The following is a 21500-nucleotide window of genomic DNA, read 5'->3' as shown; positions in this document are numbered from 1 at the left end:
GGCAAAGATACTGTCTTCTGCACAAATATTTTGCATCATGTTCTTCATTAAACTTCCTCATCCACCAACAAGCTAGATACTAAACCACAGTCTGAATCTTTTAGATGTACATCTGTGTACATTTATTTGGTAAGAATAGACACGGCAGAGTTACGGCACACATCCGGGGAGTTGCATAGAAATTCCTCATATTACCGTCACATCAAAATGCATCCATAGAAAAAGGAAATGTATCACACAAAAACAAATAGGGCGTATGTAGTGCATAAACATGCCAGCATATACAGCACTGTGAATGTACATCATATGTACTGTACATTCCAATGCATACATCACAGAGGCTTCATGTCAAATGGCACCCTATTAAGCGCACTACTTTTGACCAGGGCCCATGGGGCTCTGGTGAAAAGTAACACTCTATTAGGGAATAGGGTGCCATTTGGGACACTTTAAGTGGCTCAAGCACCAATGAGAGAAAGGCACTAAACAATCAGTAGCTTAGCCTGGCGCTAACACTTCATCAAATTGCGTTACCCAGAATCCTCTCTCCTCTCCCTGGAACTACCGTGTCTATGCTTCAGCCTTAGTAGAGACTTCAACAGCACTGGGTAGTGTGGCCAGAGTTCACAAGAGTTCATCAGTTAGGGCCTTCCACAATCTGTTCCCCATGTGCCCTTATGCATACAGGTTTTCCTTCCTACTGGTCTCATCCTCATTGGATAGAAGCAGAGCCTTCTGCAAAACCCTCTACATTCAGTTCCTGGACTAAAGACATTGCATAATGAAACCTTAAAAGCTGTCAGATCTCTATCAAATGTCAGAGAAGATATCAATAAAACATCATTCAGTGATTGGTGAGAATAACTCACTAACCTGGCATGGGTCTTTGAGGACTGACTTTGGGTGCACTGGTTGAAGTACATTTCAGACAGACTTCCATTGCAACTACCAACTAAACCCATTCAGAGACCATTGATGAAGGTTAGCTTATGCTGTATTGAAAAGTTTAGTATTCAGGTGCAATGGTAGACATCTTTTCAATACGCACAACATAGTCTGGACTTTCATTAGTGTCTTCACATGAATTGTTTAGGTTAAGAGTTTGTGGGTTGATGTTATGCCTAATGGTTAATACTCAAAATATGACTTCTATATGGGAGTGGCAAGGCTGTATCTGTAAATGTGTTGTATTTTACATAAGATACTACTGGAGCTATCATTCAATATGTATGCACAAAACCCAAGTGAAATGATCATGTTTATCTTTGTAACGTGTTGTGCCCATTTGAAATGGTTGCAATTTGGGGCAATTTCATATATTTCCTGTTACATCAAAATGAATAACATGTCATTCTGACACTTGTTGATTGCTCCTTGTGAATGTAAACACAATCATGACATCGTCAACACATAAAAAAAAAACATATGTATACATACAAAGTACATAGTTAAAACATTTTGATGAGCCCCTGTGCTTTGCTATAATGAGAGGTTTCAGTGACTCTGTCACTTATTCAGATGCATTGTGTCATAATGTCAGCCCAGTGCTCTCCCCACCATTCATATTCTTGAAACACCTTGCATACGTAATATGTCGTCATACATATGTCGTCATACATAGTAGATGTCCACTCTCTATGGAGAAATTTTAAACTTTGATGTCATGGTCAATTCAAGGAGGTCATTGATTTAATGAAGTTCTCTACTATCAACTCATCTCTATGATGGAACCTGAGGAGGCACATTCCTCAAATACGCAAGATGATTTGGATTCCTCAGTTGCTCTTGGTTACAAGGCCATTCCATTTGGTTAAATAGGAAATTAGATGCCAATGGTCAGAGAGACTTAAGAAACAGCACCATTCACCATCAGTTAAAGATTTGCATTAGTCTTGTTCTCGGTGTATATTTGCAGTAGTATGCATTGCCAACCAGAGACATGCACCCTTCTACACTAATGGCCTCCCTGGTATACACAAACGGGCTGCATATTTATTGAAATGTCCCAGGTAAGAACACGGTCATCAAACAAGTTCAGACAGGTTTCAGGATACATTTTGCTTGAACAAGCTCGGTCAGAATGTGTTTCCACTTCGGAAAAAGATTAGGAAAGACAAGGCCACATCTCACTGAGATATCTGCCTGCATTCTTATCGTCACCTGTCCTTGAGAAGAACTAGCTACATTATGTCTCAGATGTAGCCTATTTGTGAAAGAGTTGTTGTCAAAAAAACAGTCTCCGCCCCTTGGCTTTGATTCGAGGAAAGGTGGCACTGGTTTCTGTGCTGATTGGTTGAGAGCGAAAATGGGTGTTGCCTCCTTGTCTGCGCAGCAGGAAGTCCACACTAGAGGAAGTCATGGCATAGAAGACGTTTCCTGTGGCAGGGATGACCAACTCTACAGGGCAGAACAAGAAAAGTCATCACTACAATCAATATGAACAGAGAACTGTTAAAGTGACTTTGCATGGTCGGGTTGAGAAATGTCTTTACCCTTTCCCTCGGGCAATAGTTGGATGAGCTCATATCTGGATGCCTGTTTGGGGTCCTGACTGTGTTTATCTAAGGCAGAACTGATCACAGTGGGCGTCTTGTCATTGTTTGTCACCTGAGGAAACAGAGAGGAAGAACGACAATGATACCAGACAGCTTGACTCCTGGTTATAATATCCTGTGTACAACCTGAGGAAATATTTTGGATTACTATCATTAACAGATATTTGTGGATTAAAGTAAATAGTCATGAGTGCAGGGTGCAGTCCAGTGTATAATTTGATTCCAAAAAAGGCAAATATCTCAAAATGTGTCATTATCTCGGCTCAGTACCAGTATGCTTCTGTACATATTCCCATCTTGTAAATCCATCCGTATCCTGACGATCCGCATATCAGGCCCAGACCCTTTGTTGTTATTGGTGGGATTGTTGCCACAGGAGACTGATCGACGATGTGATTTGACGGGAGTGGATGGTGTCAATGCAGACGGGATGGGGTCATTGGTGAGATGGGAGGAGTCAACATCCAGACAGGAAACTGAGGGGGATTTCATATGCTGAAATAATAATAGTGATGAAAATAAAAAAAATAAAAACATACTTATTGATATGACAAGATAAAAAAAAGTGTCTGTTCCGTGAAGGCCAAAGCAAATAAAAAGACACAGAAGAGAATTATAAAAGATCAAAGATTTTCCTCTTTGAAAAGTGCTCTTCTGTATGTTTTTACGACATGCATTTGTTTTAAAACAATCATATTTGATTACTAGTAAACAGCAACATTTGTACCTGAATAGTAATTACATGCTCTGCAATCCTAGCTGGCAATGCAAATATATTTTTGGGAAAGTACGTAAAATGTAAATGTTAGGTCTTATTCTTACCTTAGTGAATTTGGAAAGAAAGTGACAGACGGGGGAGGGGATGTAAAAAAGACCGTCACTGTCAGCAACAAGGCTGGTCCTGGAGGAATTCAGGCTGTAAGGAGGTGAGAGAATCATATCATGTATGTTCATCATGCACCATAATCTGCCTGACAACAACCTACAAAACATTTTACTCAACCCCTGAGAAATACATAGTAAATGTCCAAGTTTGGCTTTCAGCTCTTTCCAATGTTGTATGTTCATTTACCAGCTCTTGCACTGTGTGAGGATATATTTAATAGAAAAAAGTACAGAGGACTTACCCCCAGACCCTCCCAAGTCAATTTTCCACAACTGATTACTTATGGCCACGTTACTACAAATTTGACAGTCAAATATGTGGACACCCCTTCAAATTAGTGGATTCGGCTATTTCAGCCACACCTGTTGCTCACATGTGTATGAAATCGAGCACACTGCCATGCAATCTCCATAGACAAAAAACATTGGCAGTAGAATGACCTTACTGAAGAGCTTAGTGACTTTCAATGTGGCACCATCATAGGATGTCACCTTTACAACAAGTCAGTTCGCCAAATTTCTGTCCTGCTACAGCTGTAAGTACTGTTATTGTGAAGTGGAAACATCTAGGAGCAACAATGGCTCAGCCACGAAGAGGTAGGCCACAAAAGGTCACAGAACGGGACTGCCTAGTGCTGAAAAAAGCGAGGTCCATACAGAAATGGTTTGTCGAGATCGGTGTGGAAGAACTTGACTGGCCTGCACAGAGCCCTGACCTCAACCCCATTGAACACCTTTGGGATGAATTAGAACGCCAACTGCGAGCCAGGCCTAATCGCCCAACATCAGTGCCCGACCTTACTAATGCACTTGTGGCTGAATGGAAGCATGTCCCCGCAGCAATGTTCCAACAGCTAGTGGAAAGCCTTCCCAGAAGAGTGGATGACATTATAGCAGCAAAGGCGGGACCAACTCCATATTAATGCCCGTGATTTTGGAATGAGATGTTTGACGTGCAGGTGTCCACATACTTTTGGGTCATGTAGTGTAGGATAGTTCACAGAAAATGCTGACTGGCCATTCTTATACAATAGTACTGAGCCCATATAACCAATGTATTTCACTATAAATAGTGAAAGGTATCTGCAGTGAATACTACTTCCATGTTGTGTGTAGAGTGTAATAATAGGCCACATTACTTTGGGCACCGTGTGATGATGACTGTAGGGTTCAGGGTACGACCAGAGCTCGGTTCGCACGGCACCTCAATTTCATTGGACAGTCTGTAACTGCAGACATCATGTCATGTGATTAGCGATCATCATAGTTGTAGTGTTCCGTTTGAAATAACATGTTTGTACAAACGGGAATGGTTTGATTGTAAAAATGAATAAAAACCAAAAGAGAATCACGGCTTACCTTTCTTCTTCATTTAACGAGGGTACACTTTGGTACCACTGTAGGAATGCCTCGTCGGTGAGGAAAACACAGTTTTTACAGGAGGACTGCAGTAGTCGGATCTGAGCTAAAACCTCAAACTCCTGCAAAGAGAAAAACAAATCATTATGAACATCAAATGACTCTCCAGTACCAATGGCACATTATCAGTCGAAACGCTAGCAGTTAAACATGAATATGTGCATGAACGCACTGCTTCAGAATTCAGTACACTGCCACACGTTTAATGAGAGGCACAACAGAAAAGCAATTTATGAAGACCCTCTGCTGTGTTGAGCCAGAGGCTAATAAATTGGTCTGGATCCTGGAATAACTCAACACGTGGACAGCGGGTTCTGAGGAATCTAAACAGCAGCAGTGCAAAGGCCCTGACCGCATCACTTACTCGTCTCCTCTTATCAAAGTTGACGTAGCCGTTCTGAAATGGAGGAACAGGATATTATGTCACTGTCAATGCAACTTTTTGGTAAACCAACTACAACTTCACCACCGGAGCTTATGACCAACTTCCCGTTGCTGGACACATGATGGGGGATAAATGACTGTATATGAAGGGACTCACCTCCAGTCTGTCTTTGACGGCCGTGTCCAGCATGGTGAGGTCTTTGAGGAAGATCCCCAGGTAGGGTACTGTGCCCTGGGCACTGGACTGTGTGAGAGAGGGGAAGGGTGGAGAATAATGAAAAGCAAAAACAGAGGCATGGGGCTTCAGGCTTCCCAGACACAGATGAAGCCTACTCAATGCATGCTCAACGGAGAACCTTGGGTTAAGACCGGTGAATGTGCTGTACATCAAGTTGTCCTTACTTAACCATCAACGATTCCTCTATTGAAGAAATACCAGCATTGCATTACGTTACATAAGCAAAGGGTTAGTTGATGCCCTTGGAAAGTATGTTCCATGCTTCTTCCTTCAAGGCAAAATGATAATGAGCTTTGTGAGTGACTTCAAACTCGCTTATAAGAGCACTTACTCCTATCTGTCTCCTGTTGTTCATCTTGCCGTCCAGGTTGGCGAACTTCGAAGTCCCCTCCTGAAAAAAAACAGACAAACATCTAAGCATGACAATCTGGAACACAATGTAGAATTTAAACCCTGTGTAGTAACTGGGTAGTAGGCCCTCAATTCCAGACAAACTGAGAGGGTAAGGAAGCAGCCTGCTTGGTAAATTATCAAAGCACTGCAGAAGGCAGTGTGATATTTTTCCAACATCAAAGCCTGGAGTGAAGCTTTCAAATGAAAGCTCCGTCATGTTTCGATGAATTCCTGTGTGGATGCCTTGGTGAAATTGCAGCTAATGTAAAAGGTACTGATGCATGCACAACGTATAAACAGTGAATGAAAATGCTGCTAATCCTACCGATTTCCAGACCCCCGTCAGAAACTCACATTCCATCCTAAATGCAATACATGTTGAGAAACGGGTGAATTTAGATTGACAGGACGTTGACATTGAGAGGCTGTACACCCCCAGATGAAGCCTTCCTCTGGGTTATAAGGCATGATTCATGATTCATGATTCAAAGTCATTTTTAGCCCCGGAGTAATGCTTACACTGGATCTGTGTAGTGCAACCGCTCTTGAACGTCTATGGATTTGAGATGAGTAAAACACCTTTGGTGTGATCTGTGACGACAGATCACATGAGACCTGTCCTTAGCTCATATTGCTTGTATTATGGGATGTCCGTCAGTGTGTGTGTGTGTCTGTGTCTCTGTGTGTGCGTGTGTACATGCGTATGTACATACAGTACGTGCGTGTTGTGTGTGTGTGAGTGCGTGTGTGCAGTAACTCTCAATCACTGTGACTCACCTCTTTCAGCAGCTCCCTGCTCTGGGAGTAGTTGTCCTTCTCAGAGAAAATGTTGGACAGCTCCTCGTACCTCCTCACTGCTTCCCTGTCAGACAGAGTCACATGACAACAACAATGAGCCATGCACCCAAAGAAGGTATTAGGGGCCTGGACTGACATTTCTCTGCTGTCTACTGGGTCTTACTATAATCCACATCCAAACGAATCAGCTAGCCATGATTAATTTAGCTACGATTGGGGAAATGATAACAAGATGAGATGATCAACTGCTGTAGTGTTTTGGAACGTTAAATATGGTTGACTGTGGGAAAGGATGGTGTTATATCAATGACAATGTGACTAAATTCCTGAGTTATTGAAATGGCTGTGTTGTAGAAAAGAAAAAAGAAGAAAGTCATGACAATGATAGTGTTACGAGAATGACACTGTTATGGAAATGACAATACCATGAAAACATCTGCAATAGAACTACGTTTTGGTGTGGCCTAGGGTGGTCAAGTGGTCTCGGCCACTGCCTCCAGTGCATATGTTCTGCTGTAGCATGAGTTCAAACCAGGCTGCCCATTTCAACACACTCGCCTTTACCTATAAATATAACTAAAAAGGGTTCTTCAGCTTTCCGCATAGAAGGACCCCTTTTGGTTCCAGGTAGAACCCTTTTGGGTTCCATGTAGAACGGGTTCTACCAGGAAACAAAAAGGGTTCTCCTATGGGGACAGCCGCAGAACCGTTTTGGAACACTTTTTCCTAAGAGTGTATCGCTCTCTATCCAACAAACATACAAGGATATATATACATTTGTTAAAGTATGTTTTTCTGTTATACCAATCAAAATGCTTCCTCCACCAACCTGTCAGTTTCTAGCCACGTCCTCCTTAGTCTGTGTACTGGGTTACTCTGCAGGGCAGACACGATGGCATAGAGAGACGAAAAGTTTTTCCTGGCTCTGCATTCCTGTTGAAACACACACAGTGCAGCATTGTCTGAGAATACCTGCCGCCGGATCAATGGGGTTGTTTGGCACTCGCTGTCTGACATGGTCAACTATGTACATTTCTAAAGTGACTTCTCCCATAAAAACCTGTTGATGAGGTGACGTGAGTGTCTTGGCAACAAATTATATCTAGGCTGAGAGTGTGTGTGAGACTGTGTGTGTTTCCAAACAAGTTCCTTCACACACACAGGAGCTAGCTAGGCTTTTAGTCGTGAAGGAGAAAGAGGTCTGGCCGTGACTCAGCTTGCTCATGTGTCCATAACAACCTGCGGACAGTGTGTGTGTGTGTGTGGGGGGGGGGGGGAGCGTGTAAGCAAGTAAGCAGGAAAGTGTATGTGATTGTGTGTGTGGAGTCAGCAGGAACAGCCCTGCTGCAAGCTTCTACTGTTCTCCTAAGTTACAGGATGGCAGTACTACATCTACTGTGAGCACCTTTATAGAGAGAGGAAAGTGTTATGGGGAAAGTCAAGTACAGTGTTGTCTTGTTAATGTTTTGAGAAAGACAGCTTAGTATTCTGCTCCCCACTCTCTTACTTCAACTCAAAATCCCAAACCTATTGCTGTTGTGTCCTTGAGCGAGGTATTTAACCTTGAAATTCCTCCAGAGGAATGCTGTTTCCAAACTCAACGGGTGTGTGTGGACAATAAAGTTATTCTATTGTAATGATGACCAGCTGACCTCTGCCACGCTGATCCATTTCTCCAGAAGGCAGGCTCTCTGCTGGCTGCGGAGCTGCGTGGGCCACAGGCACGAAGCCATCACGGCATTGGCCAGCCGGTTGAACTGGCGTACAGTGGCCCGGACGGACCAACATACACCCTCGCGGCCTTTCTTGTCCCTCTGAGACCACAGGGAGCCCAGGCAGTGGTACGGGACCAAACGCACAAACAGTTCCTGTTAGGAGAGAGTGGGGGAAGAGGTAAGGAGTGAGTGAGTGAGTGAGTGAGTGAGTGAGTGAGTGAGTGAGGGACCATGATTGAGGGAAAAGAGGGAGAGAGTGAGTAAAGATTGAGAGAGCGAGAAAGAGAGGCACTGAGAGAGAGACACCAAGACAGTCAGACAGAGAGAGAGAGACAAAGAAAGAGAGACAGAGACAGAAAAAGACAAAGAAAGAGAGACAGAGAGAGAGAGACACAAAGAGAGACAGTCAGACAAAGAGAGAGAGAGAGAGAGAGAGAGAGAGAGAGAGAGAGAGAGAGAAAAAGAAAGATAGACATAGAGAGACAGTCAGACAGAGAGAGAGAGAGAGAGAGAGAGAGAAAGAAAGATAGACACAGAGAGACAGTCAGACAGAGAGAGAGAGAGAGAGAGAGAAAAAGAAAGATAGACATAGAGAGACAGTCAGACAGAGAGAGAGAGAGAGAGAGAGAGAGAGAGAGAGAGAGAGAAAGATAGACACAGAGAGACAGTCAGACAGAGAGAGAGAGAGAGAGAGAGAGAGAGAGAGAGAGAAAAAGAAAGATAGACACAGAGAGACAGTCAGACAGAGAGAGAGAGAGAGAGGGAGAGAGCAAGGCATAGCCAGAGAGACTGCAAGTGGCAAACATGTCCAGTATGAGTAGGAAAGGGTCAGAGAGACGTAACAATTGAAAAAGAGGAACACAATTAAGACTGTAGCTAAGTGCATGTTCCCATGATCTATACAAGGTTAGGAGGAGTAATGATACTGTAGGGTTCAGAGGTTAAACCCACCGTTTCTATCTTGGTGAGCTGCTCAGCAATCAGCCCAGCGGGGAAGCCCAGGATATTGGTGGGATCAAACTTAGTGGGGTCAGCAGGGCTGGGGGTGGTCCTATCTAAACGGCAGAGATGATTCAATACTAATCCCAATGAATGTAGGTCTATATTAACTGATACAAATGAAAGGCTTATTCAGTCGGGTTGGCAGTGGAAAGACACATCAGGGTGGTTGTTACAGAAGCAGGTTCCACCAGATTTGGATGGTAGACAGCAGACAGTGGGAATAGAACACTGAAGATCATCACAGAAAACTACTGGAAACAATTTGGAGGAGAGTTCTGCCCATATATATATCTACGGTTATGCCACCCACAAAATCCTCATAAAACCTCAGGTTGACTGTCATAAACCCAGAGTGTATAGTGACCTGAACTAGAGTCAGGCAGTAGGGCCTGTTCACTGAGCTCCTGTGCCAGTCTGAGGAGGCGACCCCTGATCTCTGTCCCAGAGGGGTCGGAGGGCAGCAGGGGGGCCAGGCGGAGCAGGAGACCGGGCTCTCCCAGAATGCGGAAGTCCTCAGGATACTCCGACAACCACATACTGAACACCATACACACCGCTCTGGGAGAGGGAGAGATGAACGGGAGAAAATCTATACAAATGCATGAAGTGCACACACACACACACACATATAGTATTAGACTCACCTGTTGAAGGGTTGCCTAATCTGACTCTTTGTACTTTCTCCTGGTGGATGTTGCAATCTGGAGAAAGAGGGAAGAAAAAAGAAAAAAATAGATAGACAAAAGATGGTTTCTTCAGGGCAACGCAGAGGCATCACAACGTCGCCTTTCTTTCCCTTGGTCTTTCTACAGCACTTCAAAACATTTTGTAACACTACATACAACCGGTGTGCAATGCATTGCTTCTGTCTTCCCCACCTGTCCATAAGGATATCCAGCACTCTCTTGGTTGAGGTAAAGGAGCGATAGGTGGCGAGGAAGATGGTGATGAAGGAGGAGTCTCCCATGGCGAAGGAGTGGAGGAGGTGCTGAACCAGCTTCTCCTCTGTTCCCGCCTTCACACACTGTGAACGAGAGCTGGACTGGAGGGAGGGAGGGAGGGAGGGAGGGAGGGAGGGAGGGAGGGAGGGAGGGAGGGAGGGAGGGAGGGAGGGAGGGAGGGAGCGAGCGAGCGGGCGAGCGAGAGAGGGGGAGACATAGAGCAAGAAATAGAGAGATTTATAACAATTTCACAAATCAGACAAAGATAACGTGTAAGGATGTAAGGTACAATTATACTGTAATTTCTGTGCAGTGTATTATGGTATGTATTCTCACTGTTGCACTGGTGGGGGCGCTACGCTGTTGCTTCACCACTACATTGTATATCACTCCGTCCTCTTCCTCCTCCAACACAGTAGACTGAGGAAGAGAGAAAGAGTATGATTCAGTAAAATACGTGCATAACTCGTACTCTAGCACAAACCTCCCACTGTCACCAAAATCTAGTTATTCATGCATATCTCAAGTTGCATTGACCTACCAAGTCCAGAGGACAGTACCAAGTTGTCTTCATGGGGGAAGTCTCCCCCTGTGGAATACAATAACATACAATAAATAGAAGTACTGTCACATGACCAGAACCAGAACCTTAGGTTGTGCCCATGAAGCATATTATGTTATTGGGTGAAATATTAGGTCGTAAGTGAAGTAGAGTAGGTCTTAAAACAAAACAATACACAGTAAAGTTGTAAACGCAACTAAACCGATGGATCACAACATCTTTCATATGTTCTGGAACACAAACAATGCATCGTTTCAACAGAAATTATAACATTACATCAAATACACTTGCCATCTGAATACTTGCAAAACAGCTGTGATACTGTGCTGAAATGACCTGCTCACAGATTCACCGAACCATTCCATGAAATAGGCCTACTACGAGTAAAACAGCAGAACATCCTAACGTACCTGAGGGGTAATATATTAATGGATATACCAGTTTACACTCCCCCTGCCATTTACGCCCATGAAAATGGGATTTTCCAGGCTGAAAAATGCACGCATCACTAGTCTGACATCAACAATCCAGTTTCACAAACAAAAGTCAGACTGGTCATGTGTGAATCCTTCAACATGTAAACCATAACAACGTCAACGCGTTTAAAAGCTTTTTAGGGCATTGCACTGCCTCCTTTTGCATTAACTTCCCCCTTCAGTTGAGATCCAACCACAATAGGACGATGAGCAATATCCAGGTCAACATATACGTGCAAATGCATTAAGCTCAAAGCAGGTCATATAGACCACTGACCAGACATCACAGTTACGCAACAACTGCTGTATCCTATAACGTCTCCATCAATTTCCTTTTTTTTTCTCTACATGTGGAGGTGCCTTCTATAATCACCTTCAGTATCCACTTCCTCATTCAAATTAACTGGAGTACCAAAGGCCCATGCTCAGTTATGTATCATTTTCATTCAAAGTGCAAGTATCTTATTTTTGGTCTCCCGAGTGGTGCAGTGGTCTAAGGCATTGCATCTCAGTGCTAGAGGTGTAACTACAGACTCTGGTTCGATTCTAGGCTGTATCACAACCGGACGTGATTGGGAGTCCCATAGGGCGGTGGAAAATTGGCCCAGCGTCGTCCGGGTTAGGGTTTGGCCAGAATAGGCCGTCATTGTAAATAAGAATTTGTTCACAACTGGCTTGCCTAGTTAAATAAAAGTTCAATACAAATAAAATACAAATCCATAGTCCCTCTATTATCATGACAAAGGTTCAGAACATGTTGCTCCACCTACTGCAGCATGTTTCTGTTGCGCATTCTCTTTCCCCCTATCTGTATCTCATTGACATTGACCCAAAAAAACCACAAGTTACCTTTGTCTCGACAAGTCCAGACAGGCTACAAGCCTTTAGCTTCTTTGAGAACTTCAGAAGAAAGCTACAAACACCATCTTGTCCACTTTCTTTCATCTGCCTTTTTAGTTTCCTATTTCCTCCTTGACCGTCGTTTTTCAATGACCGAGGGATTGTTTGTCTTTGTCTTTCAGTTAGTCTGGCTCTCGGACTTAACACACAAACACACCTGGAGCCGTCATTAGGTAGGGCCAACCTCTCTGTGTGCCTGCGTCACATGGACACACCCATAACACACACAGAGATAGACGTATACAAACGTATACACTCACTCACTCCCTCACTCACTCACTCCCTCACTCACTCCCTCCCTCACTCAGGCACAGACAGACGGACGGACGGACGGACGGACGGACGGACGGACGGACGGACAGACAGACAGACAGACAGACAGACAGACAGACAGACAGACAGACAGACAGAGACACACATATAATACATACACACACAGGAGAGGGATGATATAATATTAGACTCAACTGTTGAACACACAGGGGACTCACATAGCCTACACACAATGAGATGGCCTGCAGCGATTGGCTGAACAATACCTTCTCTCTTTCAATCCCTCCTTCCTTCTCTCCCACTCTCTTTCCCTGTGTGAATGACCTACATCTGTAACTAAACCTGTTTGACTACCTCTCTTCCTACAATGAATAGAGTACATTTAGAGGCAGACCTAATTGACTAAACTCATCCTTCATCATCAACATTTCAACAAACCTGCTCTGAGGATCATTACATCCTCTGACACTTTTTTACATTTGGATTTATTTCACCTTTATTTAACCAGGTAGGCCAGTTGAGAACAAGTTCTCATTTACAACTGCGACCTGGCCAAGATAAAGCAAAGCAGTGTGAAAAAACAACAACACAGAGTTACACATGGGATAAACAGACGTACAGTCAATAACACAATAGAAAAATATATATACAGTGTGTGCAAATGTAGTAACATTAGAGAGGTAATAAGGGTAATAAATTGGCCATAGTGGCGAAATAATTACAATTTAGCATTAACACTGGAGTAATACATGTGCAGATGATGATGTGCAAGTAGAGATACTGGGGTGCAAAAGAGCAAAAAAACAAAACAATATGGGGATGAGGTAGTTGGGTGGGCTATTTACAGATGGGCTGTGTACAGGTGCTGTGATCGGTAAGCTGCTCTGACCTGTTAATATGTGACATATGCTAATGACAGTTCATAAATGTTCCAAGTCAATGAATAAAGCAGAAAACACGCCCTGTTTACACAACGGGCTAACGACACTAGGGGGTGAGCACATGTTGACACACAGGTGGAGACTTTCACCTGTTACTGTTAGCACTAGTAGAAGCTAGGTCTGGCTGTTAGCATAAGCAAATGTTAGCATGTTAACCAGGGAGGAGGTCAGAGACCTGGCAGTGTGGTGCCAGAACAACCACATCTCCCTCAATGTGAGCAAGATAAAGGAGCCGATCGTGGACTACAGGAAAAGGAGGGCTGAACAGGCCCCCATTAACATCGACGGGGCTGTAGTGGAGCGGGTCGAGAGTTTCAAGTTCCTTGGTGTCCACACCAACAAACTATCATGGTCCAAACACACCAAGACAGTCATGAAGAAGGCACAACAGCACCTTTTCCCCCTCACGAGACTGAAAGGTTTTGGCATGGGTCACCAGATCCTCAAAAAGTTCTACAGCTGCACCATCAAGAGCATCCTGACCGATTGCATCCCTGCCTGGTATGGCAACTGCACGGCATCCAACCATAAGGCGCTACAGAGGGTAGTGCGTACGGCCGAGTACATCACCGGGGCCAAGCTTCCTGCCATCCAGGACCGATATACTAGGGGGTGTCAGAGGAAGGCCCAAAGAAATGATCAAAGACTCCAGTCACCCTATTCATAGACTGTTCTCTCTGCTACCACACTGCAAGCGGTACCAGTTCGCCAAGTCTCGGTCCAAAAGGCTCCTTAACAGCTTCTACCCCCAAGCCATCAGACTGCTGAACAATGAATCAAATGGCCACCCAGACTATTTACATTGACACCCCCACCTTTGTTTTTACACTGCTGCTACTCACTGTTTATTATCTATGCATAGTCACTTTACCCCTACCTACATGTACAAATTACCTCGACTAACCTGTACCCCCGCACATTGAATCGGTACAGGCACCCCCTGTATATAGCCTCGTTATTGTTATTTTACTGTGTTACTTTTTATTTAAAAAAATACTTTTGTTTATTTAGTAAATATTTTCTTAACTCTATTTCTTGAACTGTATTGTTGGTTAAGGGCTTGTAAGTAAGCATTTCACAGTAAGGTCTGCACCGGTTGTATTCGACAGTGGTGGGAAAAGTACTCAACTGTCATACTTGAGTAAAAGTAAAGATACCTTAATAGAAAATGACTCAAGTAAAAGTAAAAGTCACCCAGTAAAATTTGACTTGAGGAAAAGCCTAAAAGTATTTGGTTTAAAATATACTTAAGTATCAAAAGTAAACGAATACATCATTTAATATTCCTTATATTAAGCAAACCAGACGGCAGCATTTTCTTGTTTCTTTAATTTACGGAAAGCCATGGGCACACTCCAACATTCAGACATCATTTACAAACAAAGTATGTGTGTTTGGTGACTCCGCCAGATCAGAGGCAATAGGGATGACCAGGGATGTTCGGTTGATAAGTGCGTGAATTGGACTATTTCCTTGACCTGCTAAGCATTCAAAATGTAACGAGTACTTTTGGGTGTCAAGGAAAATGTATGGAGTAAAAAAGGACAATATTTTCTTAAGGAACGTGGTGAAGTAAAAGTAAAAGTAAACAAAAATATAAATAGTCAAGTAAAATACAGATACCCTCAAAAAACTACATAAGTAGTACTTAAAAGTATTTTTACTGAAGTACTTTACACCACTGGTATTCGCTGCATGTGACAAATAAACTGTCATTTGAACGCTAGCTAGCATAGACTACTAGCCTTTGTTAGCCTTTGTAGCTCTGTTTACCAGCACCTATAAACGCACTCTCTGCACACATATGACTCTATGCAACAGACAGAAGGAAGGTTGTGTAAATACATGGACTGCAAACCAGTTGAAGAGGATTTCAGCTCAATGTACACAGAAAGAACATAGAACACAGGACTTTTGGAGATGATTATTTGTGTGTTGTCATTAATGCTAGCCTACAACAGGTCACGAAAAACAGAGAAGCCTTTGTACTGTAGGCCTAAAGTAGCACTGTGCATTCAACTAATCAGGGTGTTATGAACTAGGCTAACAGCACAGTCGCTGTTTCTAAGGCACTGCAGTTGTAAAAGTGAGTCTAAATACAACTTGTTTACATTTTTAACATAGGTCTACTGTAGAGGCCTCCTTTTCCATGGTATTGTGTTTTTGTCTCAAGCAGTAGGTCTAAGGTTAAGTTTACCCACAACTCTTCCTGGTACAGTTAGCTACAGTATAACCACTTACTTGGGACCATCCACATCAACCTCAACCAACCACAATCACCACATCTCAGTCTGTGAGTGGCAATGGAACAGAGGCACCAATGAGGATGTCTAATACTGTGGCATGTGACAACCCCTACAGTGTTTCTGTTCTACCAAATGCGCAAAATCTTTGAATCTGTTCGAGTGCATTTTCCCCAACAATCAATACAAGGACTTGGCTGCTCCGCTGTAAGGAAAAGCTGGCCCAGGGAGCAGATGATAATAATTATGGAAGTAAGTGGCTGAGGTTCATTCCATGAGAAACATCTTGATAAGGAAATTTGCTTGACTCCCCTCAAATACTGTATCATTCAAATCTCCCATTTTGTCTGCTCATGTTTACAGATTTTGTCCAATGTTTTCTTTTGATCGCCCACTTTTTCACATCGTTGCTAGTTTTAACTCAATGTTTATACTCTGTATGTGGAACCTCTCTCATGATTCAACATGCTCCCTGTCTCTATATTTCCATATTTTCTCTCCATAGAGGAAGTACATAATGAGCGGAGACAAACACAGGAAGCAGGACGTGTTGTCGTGACGAGCTGCTATTGTTTCTCTTTCTCTTTCCCTCACAACCCGGCCTCCTCTGACCACTACGTACGATAGGCATTGGTGCAGGGCGGGAAAGAGCCTCACAATCTCACCATCTTCACCCCCTGTCTTTACACAGTCTCAAGTTCTACCTCCGTCACTCGTTTGTCAACATCAGACATTTTGGGCTTTGTCTTTTTAAATAAGTATGTATGGTTGTTATACAGTATGAGCAAATGGGTGCCTGAGCAAATGGGAGGCTATTGTCATGTGAAAACGTAATCCCACCGCTGACACAAATATTGTTGACTACTTTACACAGCAATACAATTGGGGTTCGTAAATATATCCTCTGAAGTTTTATTTAAAGATGCCTATTGTTTGTTTTTTTGCAGCTCCCTTGCTCTCCCTCTCAGGCTCCCACCCCGTCCTCCCATCTTTCCCCGCTCTTCTTCTCACGCTTTCATCTGTGCATCCCATGGTACCCTCTCTACTCTTTAAAGTGAGCCCTGGTGGTATGCTAGAGTTGCTCTATGTCCTTATATCAAAGTCTTATCTGAAATCTCTTTTAAATCTTTGGTTCATAAGGTTGTTTTAACTATCAGGGTCATATCGGCAAGACATTTAGGTTTTTTTTTGTTCAGAATGAATATTCAGTAGACTATATGGGTCACCACAGAACTATGTGACAAACCATAGGCCCCATTTTAAGATAAGCTGAAATACTACTGAAATTATTCCACCAAGCTATACCTGCAAAACAAATGTAGCTCATATCTATGAAACCTGACCTAAAGAACATGCTTCCCTGTGTGCAAACGTTTCATTGCCTGCAGGGGGGATGGATTGTCATTGTGAGGTCTGACCCCATTGTCTAAATCCATTCACATGCATCTAAGTTTCCCTCATTAAAGAGTGAACAAGTGGCTTGATTCAATTCCACTTGGAATGTCCTCTGAAACCCGGCCTATGATATCTGAGTGGAGATGGGGGTGTGGCAGGTGTACAACACACAACACATAGACCCACCGGCTGGTGGCCACCCATAGATTATTTAACACGAGACACTTGGTACAGTGGTCATGTCATGTGACACAAACAGAACAAGAGGGAAGTTACCACTGCAGCTGGTGTCTTCTTTTTATAGCCCCGGGGAGTTTCTTGAGACTGCATGCTAAGTGAAGTCAAAGCCAATGAGACGAGCATCATGTGCACTACGCACTAAAGCCAAGTAGCAAGTGTATGAGAGTTAGTCAATGGGAAATGATGGAGTTAATTGATATGTAATTAAGAGACAATCAACTAAATGGCAATCACGCTTTCATCTTAAATTGACCTGATAAGGTCTGCAATTATTGGGTGAATATAATGATTTGTAAAATCAAAGTGATGAAATGACATAGGCCTAAGTGTTAAAAATGAAGTAGTATAATATCTCACAAACACATTCTTTCCTAAAAAGAGGCGAGAACTTACAATGGAAACAATTATCTGTGTACTTTAGGGTTGAAAAGGAGTAAAACCCAGACATCAGTGACAGAACAACAAGGCTGTGTGACTAGAGTAGAATAACCCAGAAATTGACTGCCACAACTAGTCTGATAAAACCTTTACAGCCTCTGTCTCGGCCAATGGAACATTAACAAAGGTTATTCATTGTGAGAAAAACCTGCGTTTCTGCACATGCATCTTTAAATTATATGACACAGATGTGCTTCTGTATCAAATCAGCCATTTATTGGATTCACCATATCTGGTGAACCTTTTTAATATGAGACCACTGGAGAAAGTATGCTTATATGAGAGAACAAGAAACAGTGCCCCCCATAATCTTACAGGTATTAAAGTGCAACTGCACCTTGATGTCTCTCATCACAATGAAACTACTACTGCATTTTAATTGCTGTGAATGAGTTACTTACAGTACATGTTCCTAATCAAGTTAATCAAATATAAAATCACTTCCAACCTCAGAAGAGTCCAGTCCAGTACAGTCAGTCACTTGCCCTGATTGGCTGCTGAGGGGAACATCGTCAGGCGCTAAAGGCCGGTAGCCAATGAGGGGTACATCCCTTGACTCCACCCCTGGCAGGGCCATCCCACCTGTTCGCATACTACGAGGGATCATGGCACCAACAGCTAGAGACACAAAATAAACAATAGGCACAATTTCAATTTTCAACTCAGAAAATGTCATTGTTCATGGACTTTAACCAACTCTGAAAGGCATAAAAAAAAGAAGCACAATAGTATATATACCCTACAATAAAAATAATTGTGTACCAAAGCTTTGGTGGTAGCAGTTGATTTGCTTATGATTTACATTTCACTGTGCCCTGCTCCAGCACTGAATTTGAATGCCAGCTCTTCCTTCCTTTTCCCTTCTCTCTGATGTGGATTGCCATGATGATGGAAATCTAGAAACCACTGTTACACAGTGGATGAGGATGTTGACATGTACCACTATATATATATTTAGAGATGGCAGATATTCATGCGATGATGCATTGCTGATTCACATGAATGAAACTGTGTCAGGACATTTTTTGCCAAGCAAGTGTGGTGTAGGCTACTGTATAGGAATGTACAGCATGTGGATATGTCACAAGACTTGCTGTTCTTGTATGGCTAATGTCATTACTTCAGTTATGATGCTAAAAGTGTTTAAATAGGTATAACAAACATTTTATGTTTCATCTTTTCATTGTTATTTTATTTTACTGCTGCTCTTTAATTATTTGTTACTTTATTTATTTTTTTGTTGGTATTTTTCTTAAAACTGCATTGTTGGTTAAGGGCCTGTAAGTAAGTATTTCACTGTAAGGTCTACCTGTTGTATTCGGCGCTTGTGACAAATACAATTTGATTTGATTTGTTTTGGGCTACCTGTTATATATAGTTTTTTGTCTGTGAAATGAAACACACTTTTCTACCCTACATGCACTGTTATACAATAGGCTTATATGGGACACCAATCAACTCAATCACATCATCTTTGGAAACATGGTACTAAACTTTTAAGTGTATTTCAGTCTTGAGGGAATGCATATAATTAGGCCTAGCGTTGTTAAAAAATATATATTGGTAATAGGAAAACATATCTGTAAAATGTGTCTATATACTGACTGTTAGTTTGTCATCAGAACCAACCAACGGTTATCCAAAGGTCTGAATAACTTCCATTCGTGACATTGCTGCCTTTTTGAGGAAGGTAAACATGACATGTTGGTCTGCATGAGTGAGTCCACACTGTAACTAGGCTACAGATGGTCACACCCCAATTGGACACGTTCCCTTTCAATTCAACCAACCGATGGGTGCTGCTGTATTGATTTCTCAACCAAATTGTGTTCACCTTAATTCATAGGAAACAAGACACTATTGGGATTAAACGGAATATGATGATAAAGTTTGCGAGTAAAGCATTTGTTTCTTTAGTAACACAAATACATAAGGTTTAGGCCTATTTATAGAAGGCCATATGATATTCAATGCTATGAGGGCCCTGCAACTAAAGAGATTATGAAAATACAAAGTGTCATTCATGGCTGTATCGTATGAACGAACTTACTGAATGTTGCGTGTCCAACTATGGTCAGCTAAATTCCGCCAGCATTGGATATCTGTAGTGTCTGCCGCCGTGGAATATACGGTAACCGGTTAGTGGACGAATGTCGCGCTCATCCGTTCCAGCACCGACGTCGGAAGAGAGTCTCTCTCCCCCTCTATCAGTATCTGTGTCCCCCTCTGGTCGCCTGTCAAGCTTCTATCGGCTGATAGCAGCACTGAGCACATTCGTGTGCAGCACACTCCGTCACTTCTCTCTCTCTCTCTCTGTGCTCTGACGGCGCAGTTCCTGTAGACTTGTGCTCAGCGCGTTTAACAACATAGCCTACACTTGTTTCGCTGGCTGAGAGAGGGGGGAAAAGTGGTCATCTCGGAAATATAGTCCATGTGGACTGTGTGTGGTGTACAATATTAAACATGTCAAGTCATCTATGGGCTCCGAAAATTAGGGTTTAAGAACAAAACCAATAGTTCTCTATGGAAATAGGCTATCTGCCACATTTTTTTTCTCCAATGCTGACAGTATGGGGAAACATTTCCAAAAGGAAATTGACCCGACACTGCTGGAAGGCATTACAGGATGTCATGCCCACAGGGGCCATAAGGGTACAAATAAGGGTATCAACAACTAGATTCAGCCGCGGGACTATTTATTTTGAGCGGATGTTCAGGGAGCCGGGACACAATTCAAAATAAAGTCTAGACTGCAAATTGACAGCAAGAAGACCAAACAGATATTATATTTCCTAACACTTTACCGAATACATTTAGTGTGTTCTCTCAGGCTATCATATGCTATCACATATTTACAATTCAACATCCATGTGTAGAGTGCGTATCTTATCATGTGTATGTGTGTCTGTGTCTGTGCCAGTGTTTGTGTTTCTTCACAGTCCCCTCTGTTCCATAAGGCGTATTTCTATCTGTTTTTAAAATCAATTTTACTGCTTACATGAGTTACTTCATGTGGAATAGAGTTCCATGTAGTCATGGCTCTTTGTATTACTGTGCGCCTCCCATAGTCTGTTCTGGATTTGGGGACTTTGAAGAGACCTCTGGTGACATGTCTTGTGGGGTATGCATGGGTAGCTACCAAGCCATTTCAGGCTATTAATCAAGTCTAACTATCTTAGCTGCTAGACTTTAGAAAAGAAAGCAATTACTAATGACTCAAATTCCGTTCAATCTTTTACCCAGATTTTAGTGGAGATGCAGAGAAGCATATTTAGGGCTATGATACTATATACCAGTGTGGTAGTTGTACTAACCTCCTAAGGTATAAAAGGTATTGAAGAATCAATGTTCATTAAAATAACAATTGAACAGATAAAGAGGTATGCTTAGATAACCTATGCAGAAAAATATATTTTTAACATAGTCATAATTATTATGGCTCTAGATTGCAGGAAAAAATGTTTCAGGTGTTTGAAACATGTAAAAATTCTCCAACTCACAGAGGGGGGAACAACCCCCCTATATAATAATGGGTTCATGACCAAAGTTCCCTCTAAGCTGCTTGTGTGCAGGCTCGAAGCATCCCTGAGACTGCCACGCAGGCAGAAGAAATATCATCCCATGGAGAGAAGCATGAGATTGAACTTTACTCAACTTTCTAGAGTTTTCACTGTTAGTTAACACTATTACTGTTTCCCTTTA

The 21500-nt window shown here is 42.6% G+C and overlaps 1 protein-coding gene across 3 annotated transcripts; it reads right to left on the bottom strand.

Annotated features, from left to right (window-relative positions):
* Nucleotides 1–96: 96 nt before the first annotated feature.
* LOC110515267 (ral guanine nucleotide dissociation stimulator-like 2) lies at nt 97–20429 on the bottom strand. Of its 3 annotated transcripts, XM_036973050.2 has the most exons (20): nt 19849–20429; nt 18247–18416; nt 10872–10919; nt 10667–10750; nt 10268–10431; nt 10034–10090; nt 9754–9947; nt 9339–9442; nt 8325–8540; nt 7502–7605; nt 6652–6736; nt 5813–5872; nt 5401–5487; nt 5224–5256; nt 4800–4921; nt 4580–4669; nt 3378–3471; nt 2826–3050; nt 2493–2607; nt 97–2397 (listed from the first exon to the last, which is right to left on the bottom strand). In XM_036973050.2, the coding sequence occupies exons 2-20, from the start codon at nt 18403–18405 to the stop codon at nt 2225–2227; spliced, it is 2214 nt and encodes a 737-aa protein (XP_036828945.2). In that variant the 5' UTR covers nt 18406–18416; nt 19849–20429; the 3' UTR covers nt 97–2224. The 3 variants fall into 3 exon arrangements, with proteins under 3 accessions (XP_036828945.2, XP_090085230.1, XP_036828947.2); XM_090229104.1 differs by lacking the exon at nt 10872–10919 and having other exon boundaries at nt 19849–20389; XM_036973052.2 differs by lacking the exons at nt 18247–18416; nt 19849–20429 and adding an exon at nt 12218–12543.
* Between the last annotated feature and the right edge of the window lie 1071 nt (nt 20430–21500).

The sequence above is a fragment of the Oncorhynchus mykiss genome, chromosome 3 (assembly GCF_057628025.1).
Source record: "Oncorhynchus mykiss isolate SJ-2025 chromosome 3, ASM5762802v1, whole genome shotgun sequence".
NCBI lineage: Eukaryota > Metazoa > Chordata > Actinopteri > Salmoniformes > Salmonidae > Oncorhynchus > Oncorhynchus mykiss.
Note: the sequence above shows the minus strand (reverse complement) of the source record. Positions and strands in the feature narration are given on the sequence as shown.